This window comes from Ranitomeya imitator, chromosome 10 (assembly GCF_032444005.1).
Source record: "Ranitomeya imitator isolate aRanImi1 chromosome 10, aRanImi1.pri, whole genome shotgun sequence".
NCBI classification, from domain to species: Eukaryota; Metazoa; Chordata; class Amphibia; order Anura; family Dendrobatidae; genus Ranitomeya; species Ranitomeya imitator.
Genome location: NC_091291.1, coordinates 45,619,217 through 45,645,853, shown reverse-complemented (window position 1 = coordinate 45,645,853; position 26,637 = coordinate 45,619,217). Strand labels below are relative to the sequence as shown.

General features: G+C 43.1%; 1 protein-coding gene across 1 annotated transcript in view; it reads left to right on the top strand.

Annotated features, from left to right (window-relative positions):
• GRIN2D (glutamate ionotropic receptor NMDA type subunit 2D) overlaps positions 1 to 26,637 on the top strand; it is a 593,213-nt gene that overhangs the window by 299,273 nt on the left and 267,303 nt on the right. The window contains exon 6 of the mRNA XM_069740746.1: positions 18,835 to 18,988. Within this exon, the coding sequence (XP_069596847.1) occupies positions 18,835 to 18,988 (154 nt within the window). The remainder of the gene's footprint in view (positions 1 to 18,834; positions 18,989 to 26,637) is intronic.

The following is a 26,637-nucleotide window of genomic DNA, read 5'->3' as shown; positions in this document are numbered from 1 at the left end:
CACGGATAACTGCAGCTAGGTATAGATAAAAAACGCAGCAGCAGAAAGTAATGGAGCCTTTATATGTATGCAGTGAGATCTATGTAATCACATTCAGTGCCTGCAGGCCTTGCACTGATGTGGACATGTGCGCATAGCCTCCCCTGCCTACCTAGCGCTGCCATCTATGCACCCCCGAATTAGCCCTAAAAACGACTGTTGGTTTATCAGGATTTGTGGACTGAACACTAGTAGACCCACACTAACTAAATAAAAGGTCAAATCTGACCCTATCTCAGCAGCAGCTCTCCCTACACTAGCTGAGTCCGGAGCAGAATGCGGCGAGCAGGGTGGCGCCACGTCTCTTATAGACCTGATGACGCTGTGTGGCCAGCCAATCACTGTAATGCCACAACAAAGATGGCTTCAATATTACAGTGCATGGCAGACAATCCCTGCATGTTGATTGGCGCTCCCAAAAGCGCCGAAATTAAAAGGAGGAGACAAGAGCTTCTGCTTAATAATCCTGGAAATACTCGGTGCTCGACGAGTACACCGAGCATAGTGATACTCGGGCGAGTACCGAGTAGTGGCGAGCACATTCGGTCATCACTACTGATCATTTTATGCACCTTGTAAGCACAATTGGCATATGTAAAAACGTGATTAAAAACCCACTAATCGGCAAACATTAGAGATGATCAAATCTACAAAGATTAGAATTTGCTTTATTGAGTGAATTTTATAAGGAAATCTGATTTACTTTGAAGTTATTGACTGTAAATTTAATGTTATCTTTATTTTGCTATTGTAAAAGAATGGGGAGACAAAGAGCGCAATAGGGTCTTATCCACGTTACACAGAGGAGAATATATACCAAAATATGCTCACCTGGTTAGGATGAGATTAGAGCATATAGATAGCGGCTGCTGCAGATCCACAGGTCTTCACCGACCAGAGAAAATAATGTCTTCAAAAGGAGATTTGTAGTTAAAATTCTGCGCTGCCGCTAAGATGAATTTCAGGAGAGTAAAGTTGATTCACAGTGGTTTTATTCAACGCGTTTCAGGGGTCTCATGCCCCCTTCATCAGGAAATACCACCAATACCAGGTGGTATTTCCTGATGAAGGGGGCATGAGACCCCTGAAACGCGTTGAATAAAACCACTGTGAATCAACTTTACTCTCCTGAAATTCATCTTAGCGGCAGCGCAGAATTTTAACTACAAATCTCCTTTTGAAGACTTTATTTTGCTATGAGGCCTCTCCAGAACACAGAGCATAATAAAACTAAAAATGTTAAAAAAAAGTCACAGCTTAACTGTCCCACCGAACCCTCAACCTTTAGGCTGTCCTCTTTGCCGCTTCCCCTTTACCCATGACAACATTCTTTTGTCCTCTTCACTCCAGGCCCTGGCTTCTAACTCAACTAGGCCTCAGACGTCAATGCGCAACATGTTGTCACTAGTGTTGAGCGATACCGTCCGATACTTGAAAGTATCGGTATCGGATAGTATCGGCCGATACCCGAAAAATATCGGATATCGCCGATACCGATATCCGATACCAATACAAGTCAATGGGACATCAAGTATCGGAAGGTATTCTCATGGATCCCAGGGTCTGAAGGAGAGGAAACTCTCCTTCAGGCCCTGGGATCCATATTAAAGTGTAAAATAAAGAATTAAAATAAAAAATATTGTTATATTCACCTCTCCGGCGGCCCCTGGACATCAGCGGGAGGATCCGGCGTCCAGCACGGCTTCTTTCTTCAAAATGCGCGCCTTCAGGACCTGTGGAATGACGTCCCGGCTTCTGATTGGTCGCGTGCCGCCCATGTGACCGCCACGCGACCAATCAGAAGCCGCGACGTCATTCCTCAGGTCCTAAAAGGCGCTTATTCTAGGACTTTAGCTGAGGAATGACGTCGCGGCTTCTGATTGGTCGCGTGGCGGTCACATGGGCGGCACGCGACCAATCAGAAGCCGGGACGTCATACCACAGGTCCTGAAGGCGCGCATTTTGAAGAAAGAAGCCGTGCCGGACGCCGGATCCTCCCGCTGATGTCCAGGGGCCGCCGGAGAGGTGAATATAACAATATTTTTTATTTTAATTCTTTATTTTACACTTCCGATACCGATACCCGATATCACAAAAATATCGGATCTCGGTATCGGAATTCCGATACCGCAAGTATCGGCCGATACCCGATACTTGCGGTATCGGAATGCTCAACACTAGTTGTCACCTGAGTGATGAGTCAGCGACCTAGGCGAGTCATAAGCCAGGGCTTGAAGTAAAGAGGCTACAAGTAACAGATGAAGATAAAAACAAAATGCACAGATGACTGGAAGGTGGGCTAAAAGAACGATGGGCCAGATAGTGTTGATGTGAATGTTATTATTTTTTTATAAAAATATTTCCCTGACGCTCTACAGTTCATCAAAATGGTGGCCACAGATTGCCATAATTTTCCTAATTTCAAGTGAGCAAGTGTTGCCATTAGCTGGTGTAAATGGAAACTTAATGGAGTTGTAGAAGATTAATAAAAAGGATCTACTTTTTTCAAACAGTGATACTCTGGCTTATTGAATGTATAGTCACCGACTTACAAGCATCCAACTTGAGTACGAATCAGAGTTATGATATTATGATGTAAAAAAAAACCACATTAATACTAATCTAATCGTTCACATTTCTGGCTGCCCTACTTAATGTTTCCCACTAACCAGCTCTCTTCTTTCTGTCATTGCACATCACATCTTTGGCCTCTTCCCTATAGACCAGGACTTCTAGAAGTGTCAAAGTCTCCAAGATCACTGCATATTGTAAGGTCATGAACACTGTGATGTCAAGTTTTGTGCTGTGATCTTATGACACACAATAATATCCAAGGCCTGGATGTGACCAGACGTCCTGGCCAACACTGAAGAAGATGGATATGTTGTAATTCCAGTCATGGGTTTCCTGAAAAAAAATATTAAAAGGAACCTGTGAGAATATTCCTGCCATACAAATTACGTATCTATGAAATTCAGATAGCCTCCATCATTGGAGAAATTTACGATTTACAATGAAATGCTATAGCATTTAATCAAAAATATAGGTTAAAAAACAAGCTTATTACTGAGCCTCTCTCCTCTAGATTTTTCCCGCTCAGCTTGGCATTAGGGCTCGTTCAGATGTGCATGTAATTCAGACAAGAGCTGTCCTAGTAAGGATGTAAGTTTTTTTCACATGGACTGATTTTCTGTGAGAAAATAACTGTGTAATTCACTATTCTCTTCCGAGTCTTGGTTTAGACTCAACCATTAAAGTCTATGGGTGCACCAAAAAATCTTATCCTTCACGGAACATCCATGTGGCAACCAATTTTTATGGATTTCATTTTTTTTTAACTTGTGAAATATATGTGATAATGTCCATTCATGAAGATATGGATAGTAACATAGTAACATAGTTAGCAAGGCTGAAAAAGACATTTGTCCATCCAGTTCAGCCTATATTCCATCATAATAAATCCCCAGATCTACGTCCTTCTACAGAACCTAATAATTGTATGATACAATATTGTTCTGCTCCAGGAAGACATCCAGGCCTCTCTTGAACCCCTCGACTGAGTTCGCCATCACCACCTCCTCAGGCAAGCAATTCCAGATTCTCGCTGCCCTAACAGTAAAGAATCCTCTTCTATGTTGGTGGAAAAACCTTCTCTCCTCCAGACGCAAAGAATGCCCCCTTGTGCCCGTCACCTTCCTTGGTATAAACAGATCCTCAGCGAGATATTTGTATTGTCCCCTTATATACTTATACATGGTTATTAGATCGCCCCTCAGTCGTCTTTTTTCTAGACTAAATAATCCTAATTTTGCTAATCTCTCTGAGTATTGTAGTTCTCCCATGGTTTGCAAATGGAAGTTAAAAATGGACTCACAGATGGTACATAGACAACATAGATGAAGACCACATGAAACATGGCCATGTTTCCAGGATAAAATGATTTTTCATAGGCTCATCTATCTCTGGCCTTGTTGACAGCTCTCCAGTGTGTTTTTGGTTCAAGACTGGTGTATAAAATTCCAGTTTTCATACATTTCCCCCCATAGTTTTTCAACAATTGATTGTGTTTCTAAACATAGAGATTAAAAACAACATAACGCAGATTATAGCTCACGATTGTTGTTAGTTAGATCTAGTGATGAGCGAGTATACTCGTTGCTTGGGTTTTCCTGAGCACGCTCGGGTGATCTCTGAGTATTTGTTAGCGCTCGGAGATTAAGTATTCATCGCCTCTGCCTCATGATTTACAGCTGCTGGACAGCCTGAATACATGTGGGAATTCCCTAACAAACAGGCATTCCTCACATGTATTCAGCCTGTCTAGCAGCTGTAAATCATGCAGCTGCGGCAACAAAAACTAAATCTAACAAATACTCGAAGACCACCCGAGCGTGCTCGGGAAAACCCAAGCAATGAGTATACTGGCTCATCACTAGTTAGATCCAATCTACCAGATGTTGGCCCAAAATAAAATGAAAAACCTATAAATCCAAACTTTGGTGAAAAGATTCGAGATACGAGATTTCAATTAAGTGTAAAGTAGACTGAAGTTATGATAGAGGAAATATAACTTTTTAGTTAATAGAAGTAGCAGACAGATTTTGCCTACTTTGATCCTTTATCAACACAGGACCATATCTATAAACCTTATGTTTGTGCTTGATAGAACAAAAGGAAAATGTATTTTCATGTCTCAAAACCCTATCAAACTGCAGGTATAGAGCCTTACTGAAAGCGCCATTCTCGGAAGAAATAAAGTGGTTTTTCCGCTTGTCACTCTTTCAGTAAGACGGCCGGACAGCATTGTAACACTATTACACTGCAGATTAATTTGAAAATGTCAGCAGTGTTTTGCTAATTAATCTTAAAACAGCATCAGGTGTCACTTCTTCAGCAGTTTGCTGTAGTTTTCATACAATCAATGTTTTATCAGCAGCAGATTATCACTGCTGGACTAGGTATCATGTGTCAGCTAGTCAGGCTAATCTGTGTAACCCCACCACTAATTGTCAGCTTGCTCTCAATGTACAGGGTACAGAGGAAGCTGTCAATCCGGGGTGTTGGAGGGATTGTACACAGCTCAGCATTCTAACAGCAGAGAAAACAAGAAAACACAAACTGGCCAAGCTTAACCAAGCAGTTCAATAAGTGATAAATCACAAGAATCAGGTACTTTGCCTTACATCATGCTGCTTTCTAGACTATATAATAAAAACCTGCTGTCAGATTCCATTAACCCCTTAGTGACAGAGCCAATTTGGTACTTAATGACCAGGCCAATTTTTGCAATTCTGACCACTGTCACTTTATGAGGTTATAACTCTGGAACGCTTCAACGGATCCCGCTGATTCTGAGATTGTTTTTTCGTGACATATTGTACTTCATGTTAGTGGTAACATTTCTTCGATATTACTTGCGATTATTTATGAAAAAAACGGAAATATGGCGAAAATTTTTAAAATTTTGCAATTTTCAAACTTTGTATTTTTATGCCCTTAAATCAGAGAGATATGTCACAAAAAATAGTTAATAAATAACATTTCCCACATGTCTACTTTACATCAGCACAATTTTGGAAACAAAATTTTTTTTTGTTAGGGAGTTATAAGGGTTAAAAGTTGACCAGCAATTTCTCATTTTTACAACACCATTTTTTTTTAGGGACCACATCACATTTGAAGTCATTTTGAGGGGTCTATATGATAGAAAATAATGAAGTGTGACACCATTCTAAAAACTACACCCCTCAAGGTTCTCAAAACCACATTCAAGAAGTTTATTAACCCTTTACGTGCTTCACAGGAACTGAAACAATGTGGAAGGAAAAAATGAACATTTAACTTTTTTTTGCAAACCTCTTAATTCAGAACCATTTTTTTTATTTTCACAAGTGTAAAAACAGAAATGTAACCATAAATTTTGTTATGCAATTTCTCCTGAATACGCCAATACCCCATATGTGGGGGTAAACCACTTTTTGGGCGCACCGCAGAACTTAGAAGTGAAGGAGCGCCGTTTTACTTTTTCAATGTAGAATTGGCTGGAATTGAGATCGGACGCCATGTCGTGTTTGGAGAGCCTCTGATGTGCCTAAACAGTGGAAACCCCCCACAAGTGACGCCATTTTGGAAACTAGACCCCTTAAGGAACTTATCTAGATGTGTGGCGAGCACTTTGAACCCCCATGTGCTTCACAGAAGTTTATAACGTAGAGCCGTGAAAAAAAAAAATTGCATTTTTTCTACAAAAATGATCTTTTTGCCCACAAATTTTTATTTTCACAAGGGTAACAGGAGAAATTAGACCACTAACGTTGTTGTGCAATTTCTCCTGAGTATCTCGATACCCAATATGTGGTGGTAAACCACTGTTTGGGCACACCGCAGAGCTTGGAAGAGAAAGAGTGCCGTTTTACTTTTTCAATGTAGAATTGGCTGGAATTGAGATCGGACGCCATGTCGCGTTTGGAGAGCCCCTGATGTGCCTAAACAGTAGAAATCCCCCACAAGTGACCCCATTTTGGAAACTAGACCCCCCATGGAACTTATCTAGATGTGTGGTGAGAACCTTGAATGCCCAAGTGCTTCACAGAAGTTTATAATGCAGAGCCGTGAAAATAAAAAATATTTTTTTTTCCACAAAAAAGATATTGTAGCCCCCAAGTTTTTATTTTCACAAGGGTAACAGGAGAAATTGGACTGCAATCGTTGTTGTGCAATTTATCCCGAGTACACTGATGTGCCATATGTGAGGGTAAACCACTGTTTGGGCGCACGGCAGAGCTCGGAAGGGAAGGAGTGCCTTTTTGGAATGCAGACTTTGATAGAATGGTCTGTGGGCATTATGTTGCGATTGCAGAGCCCCTGAGGTACCTAAACTGTAGTAACCCCCCACAAGTGACCCCATTTTGGAAACTAGACCCCCCAAGGAACTTATCTAGATGTGTGGTGAGTAGTGTTGAGCGATACCGTCCGATACTTGAAAGTATCGGTATCGGATAGTATCGGCCGATACCCGAAAAATATCGGATATCGCCGATACCGATATCCGATACCAATACAAGTCAATGGGACATCAAGTATCGGAATGTATCCTCATGGATCCCAGGGTCTGAAGGAGAGGAAACTCTCCTTCAGGCCCTGGGATCCATATTAAAGTGTAAAATAAAGAATTAAAATAAAAAATATTGTTATATTCACCTCTCCGGCGGCCCCTGGACATCAGCGGGAGGATCCGGCGTCCGGCACGGCTTCTTTCTTCAAAATGCGCGCCTTCAGGACCTGTGGAATGACGTCCCGGCTTCTGATTGGTCGCGTGCCGCCCATGTGACCGCCACGCGACCAATCAGAAGCCGCGACGTCATTCCTCAGGTCCTAGAAGGCGCTCATTCTAGGACTTTAGCTGAGGAATGACGTCGCGGCTTCTGATTGGTCGCGTGGCGGTCACATGGGCGGCACGCGACCAATCAGAAGCCGGGACGTCATTCCACAGGTCCTGAAGGCGCGCATTTTGAAGAAAGAAGCCGTGCCGGACGCCGGATCCTCCCGCTGATGTCCAGGGGCCGCCGGAGAGGTGAATATAACAATATTTTTTATTTTAATTCTTTATTTTACACTTCCGATACCGATACCCGATATCACAAAAATATCGGATCTCGGTATCGGAATTCCGATACCGCAAGTATCGGCCGATACCCGATACTTGCGGTATCGGAATGCTCAACACTAGTGGTGAGAACTTTGAATGCCCAAGTGCTTCACAGAAGTTTAGAATGCAGAGTCGTGAAAATAAAAAATATTTTTTTTTCCACAAAAAAGATATTGTAGCCCCCAAGTTTTTATTTTCACAAGGGTAACAGGAGAAATTGGACTGTAATAGTTGTTGTCCAATTTATCCCGAGTACGCTGATGCGTCATATGTGAGGGTAAACCACTGTTTGGGCGCACGGCAGAGCTCGGAAGGGAAGGAGCGTCTTTTTGGAATGCAGACTTTGATAGAATGGTCTGTGGGCATTATGTTGCGATTGCAGAGCCCCTGATGTACCTAAACTGTAGTAACCCCCCACAAGTGACCCCATTTTGGAAACTAGACCCCCCAAGGAACTTATCTAGATGTGTGGTGAGAACTTTGAATGCCCAAGTGCTTCACAGAAGTTTAGAATGCAGAGTCGTGAAAATAAAAATATTTTTTTTTCCACAAAAAAGATATTGTAGCCCCCAAGTTTTTATTTTCACAAGGGTAACAGGAGAAATTGGACCCCAGAAGTTGTTGTCCAATTTATCCCGAGTATGCTGATGCCCCATATGTGGGGGTAACCCACTGTTTGGGCGCACGGCAGAGCTCAGAAGGGAGGGAGCACCATTTGACTTTTTGAGCGCAAAATTGGCTGTCGTGTTTGGAGACCCCCTGATGTACCGAAACAGTGGAAACCCCCCAATTCTAGCTCCAACCCTAACCCCAACACACCCCTAACCCTAATCCCAACCTGATCCATAATCCTAATCACTAACCCTAACCATAATCACAACTCTTACCCCAAAACAACCCTAATGTCAACCTTAACCATAACCCTAATCAAAACCCTAAATCCAACACACCCCTAATCCTAATCTCAACCCTAACCTCAAACCTAACCTTAATCCCAATACACCCCTAATCACAACCCTAACCTTAACCCTAATCCCAAACCTAACCCTAATCCCAAGCGTAACCCTAATGCCAACCCTAACCCTAATACCAACCCTAATCCAAACCCTAACCCTAATCCCAGCTCTAACCCTAACTTTAGCCCCAAACCTAGCCCTAACTTTAGCCCCAACCCTAACCCTAGCCCTAAGGCTACTTTCACACTTGCGTCATTTGGCATTCCGTCGCAATCCGTCGTTTTGGACAAGAAACGGATCCTGCAAATGTGCCCGCAGTATGCGTTTTTTGCCCATAGACTTGTATTGCCGATGGATCGTGACGGATGGCCACACGTCGCGTCCGTCGTGCACTGGATCAGTTGTGTTTTGGCGGAGCGTCGGCACAAAAAAACGTACAATGAAACATTTTTTTGTACGTCGCATCCACCATTTCTGACCGCGCATGCGTGGCCGTAACTCCGCCCCCTCCTCCCCAGGACATAGATTGGGCAGCGGATGCGTTGAAAAACTACAGCTGCTGCCAACGTTGTGCACAATTTTCACAACGTGCGTCGGTATGTCGGGCCGACGCATTGCGACGGCCCCGTACCGACGTAAGTGTGAAAGAAGCCTAACCCTAAATTTAGCCCCAACCCTAACCCTAAATTTAGCCCCAACCCAAACCCTATATTTAGCCCCAACCCTAGCCCTAACCCTAGCCCTAACCCTACCCCTAACCCTACCCCTAACCCTAACCTAACCCTACCCCTAACCCTACCCCTAACCCTACCCCTAACCTAACCCTACCCCTAACCCTACCCCTAACCCTACCCCTAACCCTACCCCTAACCCTAACCTAACCCTAACCCTACCCCTAACCCTAACCCTACCCCTAACCCTACCCCTAACCCTAACCCTACCCCTACCCCTAACCCTACCCCTACCCCTACCCCTAACCCTAACCCTACCCCTAACCCTAACCCTAACCCTACCCCTAACCCTAACCCTACCCCTACCCCTAACCCTACCCCTAACCCTAACCCTACCCCTAACCCTAATTTTAGCCCCTACTGCTGTTCTCCTGCCGGCCGGCAGATGGAGCCAGATGGCGGGCGCACTGGGCATGCGTCCGCCATGTTCTTCTGCCGGCGGCCAGGAGGAGCAGCAAGAGGATCCAGGGACACAGTAGAGTATTGTAGGGTCCCCGAATCCCCCTATTTCTCCATCCTCTGATGTGCGATCACATCAGAGGACAGAGAATTACACTTTACTTTTTTTTTTTTTGTCGTCACCGGTAAACAGTTAATTACCGGCGATCGCAAAACAGGGGTCGGTAAAACCGACCCCGATCATGCTCTTTGGGATCTCGGCTACCCCCGGCAGCCGAGACCCCAAAGATTCTCCCGATGCCGGCCGGCGGGCGCACTGCGCATGCGCCCGCCATTTTGAAGATGGCGGCGCCCACCGGGAGACACGAGGAGCATCGGGGGAGCTAGGTGAGTATTGGGGGGCCACCTGGGACCCCTTTTCTCTGTCCTCCGATGTGCGATCACATCGGAGGACAGAGAAATTAAAAGGAGATTGCTTTTTTTTTTTTTTGCGATCGCCGGTAAACGGTTAATTACCGGCGATTGCAAATGCGGGGTGGGTTAAAAAACCCCCGAATCATGTTCTCTGGGGTCTCGGCTACCCCCGGCAGCCGAGACCCCGGAGAAAATCGGCCTCTGGGGGGCGCTATGTACTTTTTCCACAGCGCCGTTAATTAACGGCGCTGTGGTTTAAGTACCCTTAGCGGCCGCCGTTAAAAGGCGTATCGGCGGTCGCTAAGGGGTTAAACCCCATGTACACTACAGAGTAGGCCATGTATATGGATACACCTAAATAAAATGGGAATAGTTGGCTATATTCACTTCCTGTTTGTGGCACATTAGTATATGGGAGGGGGAAAACTTTTCAAGATGGGTGGTGACCACGGAGGCCATTTTGAGTCAATAGTTTGGATCCAACTTTTTTCCAAGGGGAACAGGGTCATGTGACACATCAAACTTAACTAGAAAAGCAATGGTGTGCTTGGTTTTAATGTAACTTTATTCTTTCATGAGTTATTTACAAGTTTCTCTTTGTTTACAGCCATTGACATGGCGCAGAGGTAAATACGTGAGTAGCCGATAGAAATTGTGTTGATGTCTGGTGAATGCAGTGCCCGGGTCATTGCAGCAGATTTCAATGCAAGACAACCTACGCAATAAAACTGTCACCATTCCCATGTTATTTAGGTGTATCCATAAAAATAGCCCAGCCGAAAAAGTTTGCCTCATCACTGAACGTAACGTTCTGTGTAAACTGAGGGTTAAGTTACAATGTTTGTTTTGCCCATTCTGCAAATTCAGCGTGCCGATCTGTCATCAGTCAAACATCCCTTAGGCGGATATTAGCTACTCACAAATGGCACATGACCCTCTTCCCATTGGAAAAAAATAAAGCTGGATCCAAAATGTCAGACTTAAAAATGGCCGCCATAGTCACCACCCATCTTGAGAAGTTTTCCCCCTCCCATATATTAATGTTCTTCAAACAGGAAGTTGATATCACCAACTATTTCCATTATATTTAGGTGTATCCATATACATGGCCCACCCTGTATATAGGTTAATAGAGTTTGGGACAAGACAGATTTCCTTTAATGTTGTGTCTACAGATGAGTCCTCCCTAAAATTCGTAAAGATAGCAGTGCAATAAAATTTTATGTGATTCAAATAAAAGACCAACTACAAGTTAAACAAATTTCATTTATTAATATGTGAACCAATAGGTGACAGCTGATGAATAGGAGAACATCATAAGAAACATCACATCGGTATAAAACATAATTTTTAATTAAATAATAGTTTCTCCTGTGGTAATTTAGTCCTTCAAGTCATGGTAGCTTTATAGCGTTCATCTTAGCTCCCTGTTTTCGCACAGGTTTTATTTTGGTATTCTGGTCTCCTCCAACTGTGCGCAAGCAAACTGGTAAATTTATAGGATTAAGGTAGAATTTACATGGACAGATTTTCTGCCCGAACAAGCAAGAATTGATGAAATAACAAGTCAATTGGTGCTCATTTGTAGACCTTTGGAACAAGTTTTCTGTTCGCTGACATGTTTAAACGGGTCAATGATAGGAAGTGAATGATCTTATGAAAAGTTTAGCCAATCAGCAGACTGTGAAATAATGTCCTATGCGCCAATTGACGTGTTACTGAGGTAAGGAAGTGGCAACCCAACCTAGACACTGAAGTTATATTTCACTCTGAAAAAGTTTAAATATGATTGAAGTGGTAAAGCTAGGGTGAATGGTCTTTAACAATAAAACTTAAAGTAAACAGTAGTATTAAGAAAAGTCAACTTTTGAATCAAAATGTGAAAAAAAACAAAATGGAGACAACTGGAAACATTAAACTCTTTACTCCTGAGGGTGATTTTTTGTTAATGACCGGGCCAATTTTTACAATTCTGACCATTGTCACTTTATGAGGTAATAAGTCATGAAAGCTTCAATGGATCCAAGTGATTCTGAGAATATTTTTTCGCTATATTGTACTTCATGATAGCGGTAAAATTTGTTTGGTATGACTTGCATTTATTTGTGAAAATAATGGAAATTTGACCAAAATTTTGAAAATTTAGCAATTTTCCAACTTTGAATTTTCATGCCCTTAAATCACAGAGAAATGTCACACAATATAGTTAATAAATAACATTTATCACATGTCTACTTTACATCAGCAGAATTTTGGAACCAAATTTTTTTCTGCTAGGAAGTTATTAGGGTTAAAAGTTGACCAGCAATTTCTCATTTTTACAACACCATTTTTTTAGGGACCACATCTCATTTGAAGTCATTTTGAGGGGTCTATATGATAGAAAATACCCACCCCATTCTACAAACTGCACCTCTCAAGGTTTTCAAAACCACATTCAAGAAGTTTATTAACCCTTCAGGTGTTTCACGGGAATTTTTGGAATGTTTAAAAAAAAAAACTTTTTTCACAAAATAATTACTTCAAATCCAATTTTTGCTATTTTGGCAAGGGTAACAGGAAAAAATGGACTCCAGAACTTGTGTAATTTCTCCTGAGCATGCCAATACCTAATATGAGGGAGAAAACCACTGTGTGGACACACGGCAGAGATTGGAAGGAAGGAGCGCCATTTGACTTTTTGAATGCAAAATTTGCTGGCACAATTGGTGGACTCCATGTCGCATTTGGAGAGCCTCTGATGTGCCTAAACAGTGAAAATCCCCCACAGGTGACATAATTATGTAAACTACACCTCTTAGGGGACTGATCTAGATGTGTGCTGAGCATATTGAAACCCCAGGTGCTTCAGAGAAGTTTATAACATTGAGACATATAAATACAAAAAATCAAATTTTCCCCACAAATATGTTTTTGGCACAAAATATTGAACTATCCTAAGAGTAACAGGAGAAATTGCACAATGCAATTTGTTGTTCAATTTCTCCTGAGTACGCCAATACTCATCTTGAGGAACAAAACTACTGTTTGGGCACACAGAAGGGCTCGGAAGGGAAGGAGCATCATTTGACTTTTTGAAAATAAAATTTTCTGGAATCATTAATGGACGTTATGTCCCATTTGGAGAGCTCCTGATGTGCCTAAACAGTTAAAATCCCCAACAAGTGACACCATTTTGGAAACTACTTAGGAAACTGATCTATATGTGTGGTGAGCACATTGAACCCCCAGGTGCTTCACAGAAATTGTTAAAGTTGAGCAGTGAAAATAATACAATCATACAGCTCTGGCAAAAATTAAGAGACCACCACATCAAAACCCTGTCACGGGCAGCCCAATCTCCAGACCTGAACCCCATTGAAAACCTCTGGAATGTGATAAAGAGGATGATGGATGGTCACAAGCCATCAAACAAAGAACTGCTTATTTTTTGCACCAAAAGCAGTGTGAAAGACTGGTGGAAAGCATGTCAAGACGCATGAAAGCCGTGATTAAAAATCATGGTTATTCCACAAAATATTGATTTCTGAACTCTTCCTGAGTTAAAACATTAGTATTGTTGTTTCTAAATTATTATGATCTTGGTTTATTTGCATTATTTGAGCTCTGAAAGTACTGGGTTCTTTTTTGTTTAATTTTGAGTATTTTTTTTTTTTCAGAAAAAAATACTAAATTTATTGCTTGGAAATTCAGATAAATGTTGTCAGAAGTTTATAGAATAAAATAACACTTTATATTTTACTCAAAAATATACCTATAAAGAGAAAAATCAGACAAACTGAACATTTTGCAGTGGTCTCTTAATTTTTGGCAGAGCTGTATTTTCCTAACAAAAATGTTGTTTTAGCCCCAAGTTTTTCATTTTTATAAGGGCTAATAAGAAAATGTTTTACAACCCACACTGAGAACCATTTCTTCCTGAGTGCACCAATATCCTACATGCAATTGGGAAAAAATTTTCAGGCACAGTGCCAAGCTCAAAAGGCAAGGAGGGCCACATTTTACTGTTATGATTTGCAGGGGGCATGATCCACTGCGAGAGTCCATGAAGTGCCAGAACAGCAGAAGCTACTAATAGAGACCCCATTTTACAAACTACACCTCTCATTGAACTCATCTAGGGGTGCATTGATTATATTGACACCATGTGTCACATAATTTTATACCATTGGGCAGTGAATACAAAATAACTACATTTTTACCAATAAAATTTTGTTTTAGCCCCAGATTTTACTGTACATTTTCACACAAAAAGTGGGTAAAATGGCACCAACATTTGTCCCACAATTTCTACTGAATGTGTCAATATCCCATATACGGCTGTACAGTACTACTTAGTCATATGGAAAGATTCTTGAGGAACAAAGTGCTATTTGCCTCCTGGGGCCCAGATTTTCCGAGAACAGTTTGCAGACTCTATATACAGAGCCCCTAATTGCTAGAAGAGCAGAATCCCCACTCAAGTGACCCCATTTGGGAAACTATACCCCTTGGGAATTTAGCTACAGGTGTAGTGAGGATTTTGACTCTAGGGGTGTTTTCCAGAAAAAATCAGCAATGAATGTTGACAAGTAAAAATTGCAAACTGCTGCTGTAGTGACCAGTACGCTGTAATGACTAGTACGTTGCAGTCACCAGTACGTTATGCCCAACCCGTGCTTCTGGCGGCATGCACCAGAACTTACCAGCAGTAACGAACTTACCACTAATCAGAGCTGGTGTTTCTTGCACTGTCACACAGATAAATAAGAAAACTCACGAAAAAGATCAGCATGACAAGTGTTTCAGGAGAATATACTATACGAAGGTAATAATAATTCACCACTGATCAAAGAAATATCGGACAAGGCATAACGGACCGTTCACTAAACTAGATCAAGAAGCAAAGAGGCAAACAAGCCAAAAGAGATGACCATACAGTCCATGAATGTAAAAATATGAAAATTCTTTATTTAGACAATAAATAGAGAGGTGCACCACAAAAAGTGCAATCACTGTGAAAAACTACAACTGCAGCAGGAGTACACAGAACCAGGGAACCACCTATCACATCAATCAAATTAAAATAGTTGTACATTTACCCCTCCCCATTGCACAAACTAGTCAGGGGGAGAAATCTATTTAGATTGTGAACATATCTTCCAATAATGAAGATGCAACTCATCAGTGGAGATAAAATTGTCAAATTATCAGACCAAAGGCAATGCCGTTTTGAGAGAATTGTCTCCCACTAAGGGACATATCGATAGCCGATGGAATGAACATTACCTTAGAAACGATGCACATATGGGGGTTCCCGGGGTCCGTGCACTCACCCCGACGCACGTTTCGGACACTCTCCTTCCTCAGGGGGCATGTTCTATTTACTGTCTAAATAAAGAATTTTCATATTTTTACATTCATGGACTGTATGGTCATCTCTTTTGGCTTGTTTGCCTCTTTGCTTACTGTCACACAGATGGCAGCTTAGGAAATACCGAATGTTCAGGCTGCAGAAACCAAACAGTAACACGGACTTCAGAGAGATGTCTGTGTTCGAGGTCCGTGCACTGACACTAGGTGTTCATTACAGACCTCAAACATTACAGTTTGGGTTTTCCCATTCCTACTTATTAATCCTGCCTGAACCATAGGCATTATGAATTGGACAGTGTCTCTGTGATTTCAGCCAGACCAAGGACCTTGTCAATGGGGTGGTTAATCTGCCATGTTGAAAATTGTCTTAGGTCTGCAGATTGAATGTTATAGAGCTAGAGGAGCAGATTTTATTTATATATATATTGTATGGATTTAACTCTTTTGCTAGGTGGCAGCGTTCACATAGGAAAACAGCTCCTTTTTCAAACAGGAAGATTTATTAACTCCATAATTTTCCAGCAGAAAGTAATAACAAAAACAAAGAGTCCACACTGAAGTATGAGAAAGAGAAAGGTTCAGCTGGTCAATATTCAAAGTCCAAACTCGGGCCCATTGCAGAGTCTAAGCAATGCAACATACACAGGTCCTCCACGTTTTACTCACAGACCCAAATAGTAGTGGTTTTTGCACCTCTAGTCCCAGACGAGGAATGAACAGCTCAGACGCACTTTTAAGCCAACTGCACCTCCTAGATTGGAGTGTGGGAATGACTAATTCCACCCATTTCAACTAATCATTCCTAAATAAGGCTACTTTCACACTAGCGTTTTTTTCAATACGTCGCAATGCGTCGTTTAGCGGAAAAAACGCATCCTGCAAAGTTGTCTGCCGGATGCGTTTTTGCCCCATAGACTAACATTAGCGACGCATTGCGATGCATTGACACACGTCGCAACCGTCGTGCGACGGTTGCACCGTGTTGTGGCTGTCCGCCGGGAGCAAAAACCGTTACATGTAACGTTTTTGCTGGCGACAGTCTGCTTTTTCCGACCGTGCATGCGTGGCCGGAACTCCGCCCCCACCTCACAATGGGGCAGCGGATGCGCTGGAAAAACAGGCCAGAGCAAAGTACGCCTGCGCCGGAGCCGTGGCTGAAGATCAGAAGAGGACGTCATGGAAAGAAGATAGGAGGCGCCGGAGCGGACCGGAGACGCCCATCCGACCTGACCAGCAGCGGGACCGCCCCTGGGTGAGTATAATCTAACGTCTTTTTCTCCTTTTTCAGGTAACATCGGGGGCTTATCTACAGCATTACAGAATGCTGCAGATAAGCCCCTGATGCCGGTGGGATTACCGCACCCGCGATTTTTGGGGTGACAGGTTCCCTTTAAATAGCCTTAAATTTTGGGGGGCAATGCAATCATCCTGTGGTTTTTGGTGTTTTCACACCAGTTTAAAACAGCTCTGCCAATATGGCCGGAGCTTGGGAGGATCTGAGGCAGGATGGTGCGTGGCTATCATGGATACTCCTGACCATCAATTTCAGCATCAGTGCTGGCCAGAAATGCTACTTCATCTACTGACTGAAATAACATTTTTGACAAGGTATGTAAGGACACAATAGGATGCACTAAATTCTTAAATGACGTGAGCCTCTTAATTAATTTGGCGCATCCTACTCCAAACTCCCATATAAACTTAGCTCTTAGTCTCTTGGTTGACTTGTCCAAGACTGATCTTCAGCAGCTTCTTCACCTTGACTGATTGGTCTCTTTCTGTGTGTGTAAATGAGGAAAAACTGATGGAAACCTGCAATGTTCTAGTTAGCTGAGACTCTCGGACTGTGGACAGCTTCTAAAAATTTGTTTTCTCTGAAATTCCACAATGGTTCAGAATAACCCATACCCAGCTGCAATAGCCAAACTCTCATTCATGCTACTGTGGATCGGGCAGCATGAATCAGATGACAGGTTTTATTAAACGATTAAAGCTTGTTTATTATACCTAATATCTCATTATGTATCATATTTTTAATTAAACATTTGTCTATCATTTGTGTAAGCCGAAATATATTAACATTTTAATAAGCATGCCTCAACTTTGTTGCCTTTATTATTTGATTGCCTTTCTAATAAAGCTATAGTAAAAATCCTATTTGCCTTGATCAGGTTATCAAATATGACAACAAAATGCCTCGGACTGCCTGTACACATAAAGCAGCACGGTGCCTTTGAGCCTACATAAACCATATCATTAGATAACCTCTGTGGTACGAATAATGCTCTTCTGTAATTAGTTTTGCTCTGACATTATTTAATTAGCTTGCAAATGCGACGGTTCATTTACCTGCCTAAAATAGATGCGTGAATTGGAGGCTTATAAATCTCAACTTGAACTGGTGCACCTCTGGAGGAAAATTTTAGCAGCAGATTTACATGTGAACTGTGATTGGAATATTTAGTTTTAATAAGCTTTTGCAGGTTTCTATGCTTTTTTACTAATGGTATATATCCCTTGTCAATCAATGGCCTTCCATCCATCAGTAGGCAGTGAATGGATCAGAAGTTCTTAATTACCGGTCTAAGTAAAATTCTTGTCTGATTGGAAACATTTCATAGCATCTTGTATTACACACTGCCTATAAAACCACTTTCTCATGTTTAACTGAGGATTACACTTATCTCCATGTACATACCCTAGCAGTCGTCTATGTCTACTAAGACGGAGACAATTGTATAGGAACCCACAAGAGAGTTCAGAAGCCTTATTCAGGGGCGGGGATGCATCGGCACAGAAAATGCAGACTCATAACAAGTTATTAGGGGGTGCTACTAGGTACTGACCATGTAGGGTACCCAAACTTTGGCTTCGGCCCATTTCCCTTTTTGTAATTTTAAAAATGTAAAAAATGACAATATGTTTTTTCTTTGCCTAAAATACAAAGGAAATGTGTCATCTTTAACTCTAGGCCTTTTAGAGATCATTTCATCTTCAACTTGCTTAACTGTTCACAATAGCAGTCATTTTGGCCAAACTTTTACATGCCATTGAATTTTTGTAATTGTATGGGGTTGAAAAAGGCAGCCTTTTTTTATTATGAGAAAATCCTCCTTAAGCAACAAAAAAAATGCAGCCATGCTTTCCTGTTTTAGGTTTCACAGAATGATAAAAGTACATCTGGTAATAATCAGTTACGATATACTGTAACATCAAAGAATGCATTGTTGCTGAACAGTTTTCTTCATTCTCTTGTTTCAGCATCTATATTTCTGCTCTTTTATTCTGACAGGTGTTTTACCAACGTGCCGATATGGCCATCGGCTCTCTCACTATAAATGAGGAACGATCTGAAATTATTGACTTCTCGGTTCCCTTTGTGGAAACAGGGATCAGTGTGATGGTGTCCAGGAGCAACGGAACAGTCTCCCCTTCAGCTTTTTTAGGTAATACTATAACATATCCTTTTTTCCTTCCTCTGTAGAGGATTGCTAGTTTTCAAACAAAATATACTCAGTAAGTTTTGACAGTTTTATGCCTCTGTCCTCTCATAATATTTGTTTTATGTCGTAGCTATGCACTGACAAAATCATGCACCCAGTTGATATTGTAGTTAAGCTGTCAGTCATGGTGGAGTCATGGTTAGGAATGTACTTAACAGGTACTAAAATTTTAATTTACAGACTCCGCATGGAGTAAAAAGTCTTCCTGTTGGGGCTGGCGGAATGCACTAAATATTAGAATGAGAGATATGAGGTGCGTTCGCAGCCCGGGGTCCACCGTGCAGAGATGGAACCTGCTGCTAAGTAATGATGGACTATATGGCAGTATAATGTGAACATACACAGGTTAACATCACCCTGTATGTAGAAAGCGAACCTCTCTTGTGTCACAGAGCCTCAATACCGCAGAGTGAACGCTAATGTCCTGGTCACAGGACCGTGGCTGTTATGATAAGGTAATTCAGTACCACAATGGACATAGAGGTCAGAGCACATACAGTGACCTGACAATAACCCAAAAACATTGAACGAGCTCTGAGACGTGGGAACTCTGCTGACCGCAATCCCTAATCCTCTCCAACCACACTGGAGGCAGCCGTGGATTGCGCCTAACGCTCCCTATGCAACTCGGCACAGCCTGAGAAACTAGCTAGCCTGAAGATAGAAAATAAGCCTACCTTGCCTAAGAGAAATACCCCCAAGGAAAAGGCAGCCCCCACATTTAATGACTGTGAGTAAGATGAAAAGACAAACGTAGAGATGAAATAGATTTAGCAAAGTGAGGCCCGACTTTCTGAACAGAGCGAGAATAGGAAAGGTAACTTTGCGGTCAACACAAAACCCTACAAAAAACACGCAAAGGGGGCAAAAAGACCCTCCGTACTGAACTAACGGCACGGAGGTACACCCTCTGCGTCCCAGAGCTTCCAGCAAGCAGGAAAAAACAAATATACAAGCTGGACAGAAAAAACAGCAAACAAAATAGCAAAGCAAAACTTAGCTATGCAGAGCAGCAGGCCACAGGAACGATCTAGGAGGAAACAGGTCCAATACTAGAACATTGACTGGAGGCCAGGATCAAAGCACTAGGTGGAGTTAAATAGAGCAGCACCTAACGACTTCACCACATCACCTGAGGAAGGAAACTCAGAAGCCGCAGTACCACTTTCCTCCACCAACGGAAGCTCACAGAGAGAATCAGCCGAAGTACCACTTGTGACCACAGGAGGGAGCTCTGCCACAGAATTCACAACAGTACCCCCCCCTTAAGGAGGGGTCACCGAACCCTCACCAGAGCCCCGAGGACGACCAGGATGAGCCATATGAAAGGCACGAACAAGATCGGGAGCATGGACATCAGAGGCAAAGACCCAGGAATTATCTTCCTGAGCATAACCCTTCCACTTAACCAGATACTGGAGTTTCCGTCTTGAAACACGAGAATCCAAAATCTTCTCCACAATATACTCCAACTCCCCCTCCACCAAAACCGGGGCAGGAGGATCAACAGATGGAACCATAGGTGCCACGTATCTCCGCAACAATGACCTATGGAATACGTTATGTATGGAAAAAGAATCTGGAAGGGTCAGATGAAAAGACACAGGATTAAGAACCTCAGAAATCCTATACGGACCAATGAAACGAGGTTTAAACTTAGGAGAGGAAACCTTCATAGGAATATGACAAGAAGATAACCAAACAAGATCCCCAACACGAAGTCGGGGACCCACACAGCGTCTGCGATTAGCGAAACGTTGAGCCTTCTCCTGGGACAAGGTCAAATTGTCCACTACATGAGTCCAAATCTGCTGCAACCTGTCCACCACAGTATCCACACCAGGACAGTCCGAAGACTCAACCTGCTCTGAAGAGAAACGAGGATGGAACCCAGAGTTGCAGAAAAACGGCGAAACCAAGGTAGCCGAGCTGGCCCGATTATTAAGGGCGAACTCAGCCAAAGGCAAAAAGGACACCCAGTCGTCCTGATCAGCAGAAACAAAGCATCTCAGATATGTTTCCAAGGTCTGATTGGTTCGTTCGGTCTAGCCATTAGTCTGAGGATGGAAAGACGAGGAAAAAGACAAGTCAATGCCCATCCTACCACAAAAGGCTCGCCAAAACCTCGAAACAAACTGGGAACCTCTGTCAGAAACGATATTCTCTGGAATGCCATGTAAACGAACCACATGCTGGAAGAACAATGGCACCAAATCAGAGGAGGAAGGTAATTTAGACAAGGGTACCAAATGGACCATCTTAGAGAAGCGATCACAGACCACCCAAATGACTGATATCTTTTGAGAGACGGGAAGATCTGAAATAAAATCCATAGAGATATGTGTCCAAGGCCTCTTCGGGACCGGCAAGGGCAAAAGCAACCCACTGGCACGAGAACAGCAGGGTTTAGCCCGAGCACAAATCCCACAGAACTGCACAAAAGAACGCACATCCCGCGACAGAGATGGCCACCAAAAGGATCTAGCCACTAACTCTCTGGTACCAAAGATTCCAGGATGACCAGCCAACACCGAACAATGAACCTCAGAGATAACGTTATTCGTCCACCTATCAGGGACAAACAGTTTCTCCGCTGGGCAACGATCAGGTTTATTAGCCTGAAATTTTTGCAGCACCCGCCGCAAATCAGGGGAGATGGCAGACACAATTACTCCCTCTTTGAGGATACCCGCCGGCTCAGATAAACCCGGAGAGTCGGGCACAAAACTCCTAGACAGAGCATCCGCCTTCACATTTTTAGAGCCCGGAAGGTACGAAATCACAAACTCAAAACGGGCAAAAAACAGCGACCAACGAGCCTGTCTAGGATTCAACCGATTGGCAGACTCGAGATAAGTCAAGTTCTTATGATCAGTCAAGACCACCACGCGATGCTTAGCTCCTTCAAGCCAATGACGCCACTCGTCGAATGCCCACTTCATGGCCAGCAACTCTCGATTGCCCACATCATAATTTCGCTCAGCAGGCGAAAACTTCCTGGAACAGAAGGCGCATGGTTTCATCACCGAGCAATCAGAACTTCTCTGCGACAAAACAGCCCCTGCTCCAATCTCAGAAGCATCAACCTCGACCTGGAATGGAAGCAAAACATCTGGTTGACACAACACAGGGGCAGAAGAAAAACGACGCTTCAACTCTTGAAAAGCCTCCACAGCAGCAGAAGACCAATTGACCACATCAGCACCCTTCTTGGCCAAATCGGTCAATGGTTTAGCAATACTAGAAAAATTGCAGATGAAGCGACGATAAAAATTAGCAAAGCCCAGGAACTTTTGCAAACTTTTCAGAGATGTCGGCTGAGTCCAATCATGGATGGCTTGGACCTTAACAGGGTCCATCTCGATAGTAGAAGGGGAAAAGATGAACCCCAAAAATGAAACCTTCTGAACACCAAAGAGACACTTTGATCCCTTCACAAACAAAGAATTAGCACGCAGGACCTGAAACACCGTTCTGACCTGCTTCACATGAGACTCCCAATCATCCGAGAAGATCAAAATGTCATCCAAGTACACAATCAGGAATTTATCCAGGTACTCTCGGAAGATGTCATGCATAAAGGACTGAAACACTGATGGAGCATTGGCAAGTCCGAATGGCATTACTAGATACTCAAAATGGCCCTCGGGCGTATTAAATGCAGTTTTCCATTCATCGCCTCGCTTAATATGCACAAGATTATACGCACCACGAAGATCTATCTTGGTGAACCAACTAGCCCCCTTAATCCGAACAAACAAATCAGATAACAACGGCAAGGGGTACTGAAATTTAACCGTGATCTTATTTAGAAGGCGGTAATCTATACAAGGTCTCAGCGAACCATCCTTCTTGGCTACAAAAAAGAACCCTGCTCCTAATGGCGACGATGACGGGCGAATATGCCCCTTCTCCAAGGACTCCTTCACATAACTCCGCATAGCGGCGTGCTCAGGCACAGATATATTAAACAGTCAACCTTTTGGGAATTTACTACCAGGAATCAAATCGATAGCACAATCACAATCCCTATGCGGAGGTAGGGTATCGGACTTGGGCTCATCAAATACATCCCGGTAATCAGACAAGAACTCAGGAACCTCAGAAGGGGTGGATGACGAAATAGTCAGAAATGGGACATCACCATGTACCCCCTGACAACCCCAGCTGGACACAGACATGGATTTCCAATCTAATACTGGATTATGGACTTGTAGCCATGGCAACCCCAACACGACCACATCATGCAGATTATGCAACACCAGAAAGCGAATAACCTCCTGATGTGCAGGAGCCATGCACATGGTCAACTGGGTCCAGTACTGAGGCTTATTCTTGGCCAAAGGCGTAGCATCAATTCCTCTCAATGGAATAGGACACTGCAAGGGCTCCAAGAAAAACCCACAACGCCTGGCATACTCCAAGTCCATCAAATTCAGGGCAGCGCCTGAATCCACAAATGCCATGACAGAATACGATGACAAAGAGCAGATCAAGGTAATGGACAGAAGAAATTTTGACTGTACCGTACCAATGGTGGCAGACCTAGCGAACCGCTTAGTGCGCTTAGGACAATCAGAGATAGCATGAGTGGAATCACCACAGTAGAAACACAGCCCATTCAGACGTCTGTGTTCTTGCCGTTCAACTCTGGTCAAAGTCCTATCGCACTGCATAGGCTCAGGTTTAAGCTCAGGTAATACCGCCAAATGATGCACAGATTTACGCTCACGCAAGCGTCGACCGATCTGAATGGCCAAAGACATAGACTCATTCAGACCAGCAGGCATAGGAAATCCCACCATGACATCCTTAAGGGCTTCAGAGAGACCCTTTCTGAAAAAAGCTGCGAGCGCACCTTCATTCCATTGAGTGAGTACGGACCACTTTCTAAATTTCTGACAATATACCTCTATCTCATCCTGACCCTGACACAGAGCCAGCAAATTTTTCTCTGCCTGATCCACTGAATTAGGTTCATCGTACAGCAATCCGAGAGCCAGGAAAAACGCATCGATATTACTTAATGCAGGATCTCCTGACGCAAGAGAAAATGCCCAGTCCTCAGAGTCGCCACGTAAAAAAGAAATAATGATCCTAACTTGTTGAACTGGGTCACCAGAGGAGCGAGGTTTCAAAGCTAGAAATAGTTTACAATTATTTTTTTTGAAACTCAGAAATTTAGTTCTATCTCCAAAAAACAAATCAGGAATAGGAATTCTCGGTTCTAACATAGAATTCTGAACCACAAAGTCTTGAATATTTTGTACTCTTGCCGTGAGCTGATCCACACATGAAGACAGACCTTTAATGTCCATCGCTACACCTGTGTCCTGAACCACCCAAATGTCTAGGGGAAAAAAAAGGCAAAACACAGTGCAGAGAAAAAAAAATGGTCTCAGAACTTCTTTTTTCCCTCTATTGAGAATCATTAGTACTTTGGGCCTCCAGTACTGTTATGATAAGGTAATTCAGTACCACAATGGACATAGAGGTCAGAGCACATACAGTGACCTGACAATAACCCAAAAACATTGAACGAGCTCTGAGACGTGGGAACTCTGCTGACCGCAATCCCTAATCCTCTCCAACCACACTAGAGGCAGCCGTGGATTGCGCCTAACGCTCCCTATGCAACTCGGCACAGCCTGAGAAACTAGCTAGCCTGAAGATAGAAAATAAGCCTACCTTGCCTCAGAGAAATACCCCCAAGGAAAAGGCAGCCCCCACATATAATGACTGTGAGTAAGATGAAAAGACAAACGTAGAGATGAAACAGATTTAGCAAAGTGAGGCCCGACTTTCTGAACAGAGCGAGGATAGGAAAGGTAACTTTGCGGTCAACACAAAACCCTACAAAAACCACGCAAAGGGGGCAAAAAGACCCTCCGTACCGAACTAACGGCACGGAGGTACACCCTCTGCGTCCCAGAGCTTCCAGCAAGCAGGAAAAAACAAATATACAAGCTGGACAGAAAAAACAGCAAACAAAATAGCAAAGCAAAACTTAGCTATGCAGAGCAGCAGGCCACAGGAACGATCCAGGAGGAAACAGGTCCAATACTAGAACATTGACTGGAGGCCAGGATCAAAGCACTAGGTGGAGTTAAATAGAGCAGCACCTAACGACTTCACCACATCACCTGAGGAAGGAAACTCAGAAGCCGCAGTACCACTTTCCTCCACCAACGGAAGCTCACAGAGATTATCAGCCGAAGTACCACTTCTGACCACAGGAGGGAGCTCTGCCACAGAATTCACAACACTTGGCCCAAGGTTAGAGTCCCTCTAGACTCACTAGTGCTCGGCGCCGCAACTGCAGTGCCAGGGAAAACTCCTACTAAAGATTTACCGCACTATGTGGGTACCGCGCCGCGCTGGCAGACGCCACTAACCACGCTAACTAGGGCCTGGAAAGCGCACTAGTTGCGCACAGTGCCGCACTGGCGGTCGCTGCTGAAAGATGCAGTATGCTCGTGCCTACAGCTGGATGGCACAGTCTGGCGCTAGATAGCTCACTCACCCGAGAACATGCAATAATGCTAGGGATGGGTATGATTAGGAGCTTTCACCAGATTCAGTCACAATGGCCACCAAGGTCTCCCGATCTGACTTCCATAGACTTTTATCTTTGGGGTCATCAGAAGGCAATTGTCTATGCCGTGAAGATACAGATGTTTGCAGCATCTGAAACATCGGATACTGGAAGTCTGTGCTAGCATTTCTTCTGTGGTGTTGCTATCAGTGTGTCAAGAGTGGGAGAAGAGGGTTGCATTGACAATCCAACACAGTGGGCAGCACTTTGAACACATTTTATAAGTGGTCATAAACGTGTAAATAACTCATGAAACAATAAAGATATGTTAAAACCAAGCACACAATTGTTTTTCTTGTGAAATTCCCAATAGGTTTGGTGTGTCACATGACCCTCTTACCATTGGAAAAAATAAAGTTGGATCCAAAATGGCTGACTTTAAAATAGCCGCCTTGTTCACCAGCCATCTTGACAAGTTTTCCCCTCCCATATACTTATGTGCCACAAACAGGAAGTTGATATCACCAACCATTTCCATTTTTTAAGGTGTATCCAGATAAATAGCCCACCCTGTAGAAGTAAAGCTCACTGGCCTGTAATTTCCTTGCTCCATGTTCTTTCCTTTTTTGAAGATGAGGACAGAATTTGCTCTTCTCCAATCTTCTACGACTTCTCCTGCTCTCCATAATTTTTCAAAGATTCTGGCTAGTGGTTCTGCAATTTCCTCTGCTAACTCTTTCAGTAACCTATGATGTATTTCATCTGGACCAGGAAATTTAGGTTTGATTTATCAGAAGTCTGGTATCACACATACAGTTTTTGTGCCAATTTTTATGCTATTTTTTGGGAACTAGCCAAGAGTAGATTCAAAAGGAATGCAAAATTTATTGGAGGAACTATTCTTTTCAACACTTTGAGTTAACTTAAAAAATATTATTAAATATGCCATTTCCTTTACATTGTGTTATTGAAATTTCTCCACACATTGGTTTGAACCATCCAGTGATTTTTCCACCATTTGGATGTCTTTGCACAGGACTGGCGTCACCACCCTGTG